General features: G+C 33.2%; 1 protein-coding gene across 1 annotated transcript; it reads left to right on the top strand.

Moving 5' to 3' along the window:
* Nucleotides 1–3401: 3401 nt before the first annotated feature.
* Nucleotides 3402–5289, top strand: LOC111892375 (2-alkenal reductase (NADP(+)-dependent)). The gene is made up of 5 exons (XM_023888426.3): nucleotides 3402–3696; nucleotides 3930–4107; nucleotides 4206–4372; nucleotides 4530–4612; nucleotides 4757–5289. Exons 1-5 carry the CDS (start codon nucleotides 3463–3465, stop codon nucleotides 5136–5138), a joined length of 1044 nt encoding a protein of 347 aa, XP_023744194.1. The 5' UTR covers nucleotides 3402–3462; the 3' UTR covers nucleotides 5139–5289.
* The last annotated feature ends 3947 nt before the right edge of the window (nucleotides 5290–9236 follow it).

The following is a 9236-nucleotide window of genomic DNA, read 5'->3' as shown; positions in this document are numbered from 1 at the left end:
AGGTTGTTTAACATATGGGTAACCAAACTTCTTTTGTAAGAAAATATGAGATTTTCTTAGGAAACAACTTTTCGTAAACTTAAAGGAACATTTTCTTTCACCAGAAACAAACTGCTTATGAACTCACCAGCTTTATGCTGATATTTTAAAACTACTTGTATTCTCAGGTTCTCGTTAGACAGGTATCTCGCTTACTTTTGGAGAAGACGGTGCATATAGAAGTCTCGTCTATACTTTTGTTATACTGATGTGTATATATAAAACATGTACTTTCTTACTTTCAAACAAATGTAAATGTTCTTATGTAATGTAATGGTTGTGTTTACTATGATTGCTATGTACATTGGTTGTGATAGTTTACATGACGTCCTCCGCCCCGGAACGCTTCCGTCATCAGTTTCGGGGTGTGACACTGGTGCCGGGAATTTCGATTTTCTAGCCAGATTTTGTTGAGGATAATTGCCAAAAGTCGTTTTTCTTGCCAGAATCCAATTTTTTAAGTTTGGAATGGTTATCCTCATCAAAATTGATGGATTTGGTTAAATATGGATAATATAAGATTATTATTAGTCAAATATTTGACCTAGTAAGATTGAAACAGTTTCAATTTACACCCTTAGGTTTTATAGTTTAAATTTGAACTTAAAAGTTTTAGTTTTTGAAATTTAAATAGTTAAACCCTAATGTTTTGAAAGGTTTTACAACTTGTTCTTAAGTTTTGGAATTTAAAATTTAATTAAAAGGTATTAATTTTAAAATATTAAATTCTAAGACCCTAGTATTTTGAAAAGTTCAAATTACACCCAAGGCTTTATTAAATTAATTAAATGTGTAATTAAAAGAAAGTTAGTAAATCCATAATGATATGGTTTAATTTTAGTTAATTTAAAAGTATAATTTATTAAATTAGACCACCTAGTATTTTAAAAGTGTAAAATACACCATTATACTATATAGAATTAAAAGTTTAATATTATATATGTATAAGTAAATGTCAGTCTTACTGTTAGTAGGCCTCATTCATGAAATTGGTCTATAAGGGGTGTTTAAGGAAATTACCTATAAAATGGCGATTGAATGGGTATCCACTCTTATCCACAGTACTCTTGACTAGTGGATGGTCGTTAGCCGAACGGGTAGGATATGACACAACCTTCCATTATAAGTATAATGAAATACGAAGTAACTAAACACTTTTACAAATTCCTAAATCTTAGTTACTTAAGAAAAAAATGTGGAGTTGGTGCTAATCCATGAAATTGCACATTGCACCTTGTTGGTCGTTAGTGGAGCGTGTGTGGTTAACCGACACACTAATATGGGACCAATGAAGGATGGCAATAGGTAGCTCATAGATTATCATAGATCAATGGAGCGTGTGTGGTTAACCGACACATTGATTAGGTGATATGCATCTTCGAGAGTACCAAGCTAATTTGCATGGTTATCCACACATTTTTTGTGATCCTCGGCATCCCAGTCACAAATTTGAAGGGGACTCATATCAACATACCAATCTGGAGACTTAGAAATAGAGCAGGAGTTGGAAAAAGCTTATGCATGATTTGTTGTATTGTGAGAAGTATCTGAGTTATAATGTTGAGGACAAGAATTTGCCTTGTGACCTTGAATGCTACATATCTGACATCGAGGTGTATAGTTGCGTCTACTGCGACCATTTCCTTGATTACCACCACGACCAGACTGTAAAGAATTACCACGTTTGACAGATGGGTGGCGAGGCTACTGATTTGATCGGCCAGATTGATTGGAGGCAGGACGATTGTTACTGTAGAATGCCACTTGTGGAGAAGACCGATATGTCATCGATGAATGAAATATCTCAAAGCTAATGACCTTAGAAATCAATTCTTAAAAACTAGGTAGTGGGTTAATGGCAGATGAGTAAATGCAAATTGAGTAAAAGACTCACCTAAGCCTCTTAAGAATCAACGGAGTTTGTCAGACCAATGGAGTAATGGAGTTTGTCAGTCGCATCAATGGGGCGACCCATGGAAGCTAGTTGGTCGCATAGAGTTTTGAACTTTCTAAAGTAATCAACCACAGATTTATCACCTTGACGAAGAGATTGAAGCTCATCTTTGAGTTGAATCTCCCGTATTCTAGATGCATGACTAAAGGTGACTTGAAGCTTTAAAGATATGACCGAGAAATTCCTCATGCTATTAGTACTTGAAGTCCACCTGTCACTATATCTTTGAGTTGAATCTCCCGTATTCTAGATGCATGACTAAAGGTGACTTGAAGCTTTAAAGATATGACCGAGAAATTCCTCATGCTATTAGTACTTGAAGTCCACCTGTCACTATATATATATATATATATATATATATATATATATATATATATATATATATATATATATATATACTAGTTTATAACCCGTGAGAACCACAGTTATAAAATTAATTAAACTTTCATATTAAAAAATCAAAATTATTAACCAATTATTTTAAATAAATTATTACTTAAGAGATAGTTTTTTTAGTTATATAAAATTATAATCGTTAATTTAAATAAATACGTGAAGTTGTATTACCTTATAATTTGTATTAATTTTATTTGATTTTTTTAATCTAATGTTATTAATTTAATTTAATTTAATTAAAGTGAAAAAAATAAAAATAAAAATTTAAAATTTTATGTAATTAGGATGAGAAATTTAAAATTTGAAATGGATAATTAATATGTTGACATGTGGCATGATAAGGATATATAATATTAATGAGAAGTTCTAATATAATGACATTTGTCAATACGAGAATAAACCTATTCATTTATTAGAATAGGGATATATATAACCGAAAATTATTCAACATAAGGACTCGAGTCCGAAAATTCTCCTCATTTCATGCCTCTCCTTTCTAATACATTAGGTATATTTTGCGATTTAGGCTATGTTTGGCGGACTAGCTGAAAAGCTAGCTGATGACTGAAAAGCTAGCTGTTAAATAAAAAGTTAGCTGATAAAAAATAACGTTTGGTAAAACTAGCTGAAAAGTTAGCTGAAATATATAAAATTACATAAAATGACATGTAAGAATATGTGTTTATATAATTAATTAAGGGTGTATTTGGAAAATTTTAAAAAAGCTCCTAAAAAGCTAGTCTAAGTAGCTTTTCAAAAAGCTAGCTTATCAGCTACTTTTTGGCTTACCAAACACGACAACATAAAAAAGCTCGAAAAATAAACTAGCTGTGGCGTGCCAAATACAGCCTTAATAGATTATGTTCCCGAAAAAAAGTTTAATGAAACACTGCCACTTTTAACGTGAGTTTAGTAAATAACTGTTTTTTTATGATCCACTACGACTTTTCAGGGTAGCAAACTTTTGAAAATAAATAGAAAAGTCAAACAGTCCAAAGAAGACCAAAGTTGTCATAAATACAATCACCATCATCTTCACGAAAATGTAAAAGTAAAACCTCTGAATCATAAAAATGGCCGAAGTGGTGAGAAACAAGCAGGTGCTACTGAAAAACTACGTCGATGGATTCCCCAAAGAATCCGATATGGCGGTGACTTCTGATGCCACCATCAATCTGGAGCTACCCAAGAATGAACCCGGCTCGATTTTAACAAAGAATCTGTACCTTTCCTGCGATCCGATGATGAGGAATCGCATGACACAGACATACGAAGGAGCCTACATGGATTCCTTCACTCCTGGTTCGGTATGTCCCCTTTTTAATTCGTTTTCTCAATCCGTAAATTAGGGATAAACAGACTTTTACTTCGATTCGTAACACAATGATCCAATTTGATATCTAGTTTGATAATGATTAGTAAAGTATATGAGTTCGAGTTCTGTGATTGATTGATTGACTTCGAATTCCATTGAATCGATCATATAATCATTTGATTTGATTATGATCTGATGTATCGATAAACCCAATTCGTTTTCTAGCCTCTAGTCGGAGTCGGAGTATCGAAGATCGTGGATTCTACTCACCCTGACTTCAAAAAAGGCGACTACATCACCGGACACGTTAACTGGGAAGAATACAGCGTGATTCGAGATCCACAGTTCCTAACAAAGATCCATAACACAGATGTTCCTCTTTCATACTATACAGGAATCCTGGGTATGTTGATCGAAGAACTTGTTAAGCATGTGTCTATCTCTACAGATTTGATATTTCTGTTTGAATCTCTTACAATTTGGGATTCTGGGGTTGTTTAGGTATGGCGGGAATGACTGCGTATGTTGGTTTTTACGAGTTTTGTTCTGCGAAGAAAGGAGAGTATTTCTTCGTGTCCGCAGCTTCGGGAGCCATCGGGCATATCGTCGGGCAGTTCGCGAAACTTGCTGGCTGTTATGTTGTCGGAAGTGCTGGATCTAAAGAAAAGGTTGGCTAATGGCTATAAATAGATGTAAATGGTTTTTGTAAATATAGCTAAGTTTTTTTAAATGTGCAACATTTCTTTTGTCCTTTTCTCTACGGTTTTTTTTTAACGGATTAGTGTACTTTTTTGAGTGGTTTTGATATTTCATTTGTATTACTAGGTTGATTTACTTAAGAACAAATTTGGATTCGATGAGGCTTTCAACTACAAAGAAGAAGAAAACCTCAAAGCAACATTGAAAAGGTGTGTTTTTCGTGTATTCTATTAGAGACTAATTGATATTGGATTTGATATTCTCACATGACGACTGTTAATATTCAAACCTTTGTTGAATATTAGTTAGAGCGAATGTGATTATGCTAACTTTTTTAAATGTTGTCTTTGTAGGTATTTTCCAGAAGGTATTGATATTTACTTTGACAATGTTGGGGGGAAGATGCTCGATGCGGTGCTTCCAAACATGAGGCTTCATGGGCGTATTGCTTCTTGTGGGATGATATCGCAATACAACAAACTTGATCAACCCGAAGGCGTGTACAACCTCCAACATGTCTTTTTCAAACGTCTGAAAATTCTAGGGTTTACATTTTATGATTTCCTTCATTTGTATCCTAAGTTTTATGATTTAATTTTTCCTCTCATTCGAGAAAGAAAGATTGAGTATCTCGAGGACACTACTGAAGGCATTGAGAATGGCCCGGCAGCTCTCATTGGCTTGTTTTCCGGCAGAAATGTTGGAAAGCAAGTTGTAGCTGTGTCACACAACTGAGCCACTCTTTTATTATTATTTTTTTGTACTGAAGTTGTTTTTTTTAATATGAATAAGTTATAGTGAGTTTTAGATATGTTATAAATAAGATGTTTAGTATTATAATACATGAATAACATATATGGAAATGTATCTTTCCTTTTAATGTGAATAGTAGATTATTGAAACTTATGAACAACACTAATAGAAATATATTGTTTCATGTGATGTGATTAGTGGATAAACGAAACTTAGTTATAGGGCGTGTTCAGCACGGAGCGTTTAGGACGTTTGAGAGCTTCTAGCTTCTAGTGTTTGATAAAACGCTCCATTTAAAACAAAAAGTTTTGTTTGGCACTACAAACTTCTAGCGTTTATTTTATTCAAAACGCTCAAAATCCAAATGTTACTTCATATAGCGTTTAACAAAACGCTACAAGCTACCTGCTACCTCCTACAAGTTACCCGCTACCAGCTAATTTTGCCGAACACGCCCATAGAGTTTTGATCTTTGTAGTTTACACTAATCAGTACTTTGAGTCTAAATCTTTTAAAAGTTGTTGTGGTCCATCCTTATGGTTTCGAAAAGTTGCATGTGTTGTCTCTAAGATTGTTACCGTCTAATGAATTTTCGTTAAATGTTTGTAAAATGACGAGGATGCCTTCGAATCAAATTAATAAAACTTGTTCACTAAAAGGTCAAAATTTGCTATTTCTTTATATTTCTATCAAAATTTATAATTTGTTAAAAGCTTAAAACCTAAAATATTATCAAACCCTCTTCAAGTCTCCATTTTGAAAAGAGAAGTCGCCTCTACCTTAGTAGTCGCGACCAACAAATATCTCCCCTACATCTCTCTCTCTCTCTCTCTCTCTCTCTCTCTCTGATTCAATAAGCATATTGTTTCAATAAGCATATGCTCTCTGAGACATCTTCAATCTCCTCCTTCATCTTAACTCAACCCCTATATACTCCTTTCTCGATTGTAGCATCAACCTCTTCCTATCTATGATTCTATGATTATGCCTTCCCACATATCCTATAGGCTACAATATATATATATATATATATATATATATATATATATATATATATATATATCTTTATACCTTAATAAGCATTTAGCATGTTTTGCTGAATTTTAAGATGTATAATATATATATATATATATATATATATATATATATATATATATATATATATATATATATATATATATCTTTATACCTTAATAAGCATTTAGCATGTTTTGCTGAATTTTAAGATGTATAACTTTTAAAGCATCATTTACAACAACTTTTTGCATTCTACAGAAATCATATCTTATCGGGTAAGCATTTAGAAAATGTCAACAAAGCTCTTATCGCCCCTACTATCAAGGTGTTATTGTTTTGAGTTTTGACCTGTCTCCCTCTTATCTCAAAATTTCCTCATATCTCGGCAGTTCCGTTTATTGTTCATATAAACATACGGAGACATTCGAATAGAAGCTCCCGTCACTCCCTCATCACATTGATCTGGAATTGGTTTCTGTAGAAACCCTAACCGTCGACTTCTACCACCGGTGATTGGATCCTCTTGAAAAAGGGAAAAAACGGCCTTTGGCCTCCTACTACGCCGTCGTTTGCTACTCCCCCTAAACCACAACTACTGTTCACCACTACATACATAAACAACCATCTGCTCGATTATCTCTCTACACCCCAATCATCTATATGTTGTCTAATCCACTCGATCAAGATTTTGTAGGTCATAATTTAGCTTCAAAATCGCACACACGCAACCAGAATATCGGAGTTAAAAGGAAGAATGATTGAGCAGATGGAGCCGTGTTTTCTACTTTCGATCCAATCGTCTCTCCAGGAAGAGTGGGCGTTTTATTTTATTTTTTTTAAATCAAAACTTATCGTATCGTGATTTCGGGAGAAACATAGACAAAATCATCTGCTTGGACCACTTCACTAGCCGGGCAACTCGTTCCCAAGAAGGCGTACATCATCTCTTCAATTTGATTCTTGAATCTGAACTTTCATGATTTTAGGATAGAGGTATTTTATTATTTTTATTTTGAAATTTCTTGATATTCATCTATTTATCCCACTGTGGATTTGATGGTATTTGTTTGAAGGGTCCTTTTAAAAAGGTATTTTGTTAGTATATCTATTCTTCAAGGAGGAAGCAATGGTCATAATTTTTTGCTTAGGCTTAAGCATAAAGGGTGTGGTGGATTTTGAAACTTGAGTTCTTTTAAGGAAAACTATCAACAACTAAAATTTCCCCTGGCTTGTGTTCTTCCCTTATTTAGATATATGAATCTTTTCCAGCAATCTCTTAAATTTAGTCTTTATCTTTTGTTTGTAATGATTTGTTTAATTTATCTACATTGATTGAATATATTTTTTATTTTCAGTTTCATTTTTTTCATTGTAGGTCTGCAGCTACGTAGTTCTATCCATATGCCTACAAGGTGTTTGTAAAAGCTCCTAAATGAAGTCAAGAATACAATACTAGATAAGTTTCTCATTAACAAAAATAAATCTATGTATGCCTCTAAATTCCTAATTTAATAACCCGTTGTTATTATTGCTTGATCCCTTCATCTGATCTTTTGGGGGTGTTGGTGACAGGTTCTCTACATGAAGATTGTACATTAAAGGTAATTATTCCAAAAGTTCCATTTATAAAGTAAATGATGTGAAATGTTTCCAAAGTTACCACTTATCATGTCAATACTCTTTGAATTGCAGGGGTGATATCTTCTTTACTCCATGTCTCCCTCTGTTTCCATGGCTCCAAACACGATAACATTGACCTCCCTAATTAGATTTTCTAAAATTGCAGAATCTGAACCAGACACCTTCTTTGCTGACTGCTCAGGGAATGTAATAAAGACTATTTGTCTTTTGTGGTTGACGACCTTCTTGATTTTAATGACAAAACCGCCATGAATGTCTACCAAGGGTTCATTTAGAGCTTCAAGACATCCTTCTCTCCATTCATGGATTCCACAATCACAATAAGGAGTTAAACAAGTTCCCTTCTTTTTCAACCTCAAACATCAATATTTATGAATTTGTACCTTCTTTTTGTCGATGGCAATCCAAAAGGGTTACTGATTGATTAATTTTGAAGGGTATATAACAATTGGCGTGGGCCCAACACATCAAGATCAAGATTAATTTTGCAGGGTATATAGCAATTGATTATTAAATCTTGATATATAACTAACCAATATATAGTTTTATTGTAGAAATTGAAACTTCTAGCTTTTGATATCCTGCTCTTGGCAATATAATCAAGAAAGGTATGATCACTAATTTTCTCCCTTGGTCCCAATTCCTATTAAATACACTAACAAAGTAATTTTCTCTCTGCCATCTTGACCTTCATGTCTTCACCAAAATCATGGCAGTTGGTCCAAACAGAAATATCTGCATATACAGGTTTTTTATATGATTTTTGTTTGTTTTTATCGATTTTTGGTTCAATCGCAAATTTTTTTACTCTTTTCAATATCCCATGTGTATGAGTTTTTTAATTTGAGAAATATTAAGGTCTGATGATTTTTTTTATTTTCCAATATTAAGGTATGTAATATGGCATTCTACTTTGCATCGGACCTAAAGTGGTGTAAAAGGGTATTTTGGATTTTGAAAAATGTTACTTTATACTACAATGGGAAGTTAATCTCTTATAATTTGACTTGTAGGTTATCGATCTACGGAGTTTAGAGGTCTTGGTTCACAAAAAAGAAAAAAGTAGGAGCATAATCTCATCTAATAGTCTAGAACTGGATATTCTAAATCGGTTTTGCTGCTTCAGGTTGATTAGAACTCATTGGTTAAACCGGATCACCAAGTAAGAAATGATATGAAGCTATCTTTTATGATTTTTATAATCTTACAAATTTCAAACCTGTTTTTCAAAAAAAGTGTGAAATTTTCATATTATATATAGTTAAACTCCAACAACTTGGTTTTGTATTCTTTATAGCCTCACAAATTGAGTCATAAATGCATGAAAAGATCTCGCCAACAGAAACTTTAGTGACTATAAACAATATGAGGGCACTCAATTCTAACATGGAGAGAATGTTGGAGAAGAGTATTCCAGGAGTG

Source organism: Lactuca sativa, chromosome 3 (assembly GCF_002870075.4).
Source record: "Lactuca sativa cultivar Salinas chromosome 3, Lsat_Salinas_v11, whole genome shotgun sequence".
NCBI classification, from domain to species: Eukaryota; Viridiplantae; Streptophyta; class Magnoliopsida; order Asterales; family Asteraceae; genus Lactuca; species Lactuca sativa.
The sequence above is the reverse complement of the archived record's forward strand: the minus strand, read 5'-3'. Positions and strand labels throughout refer to the sequence as shown.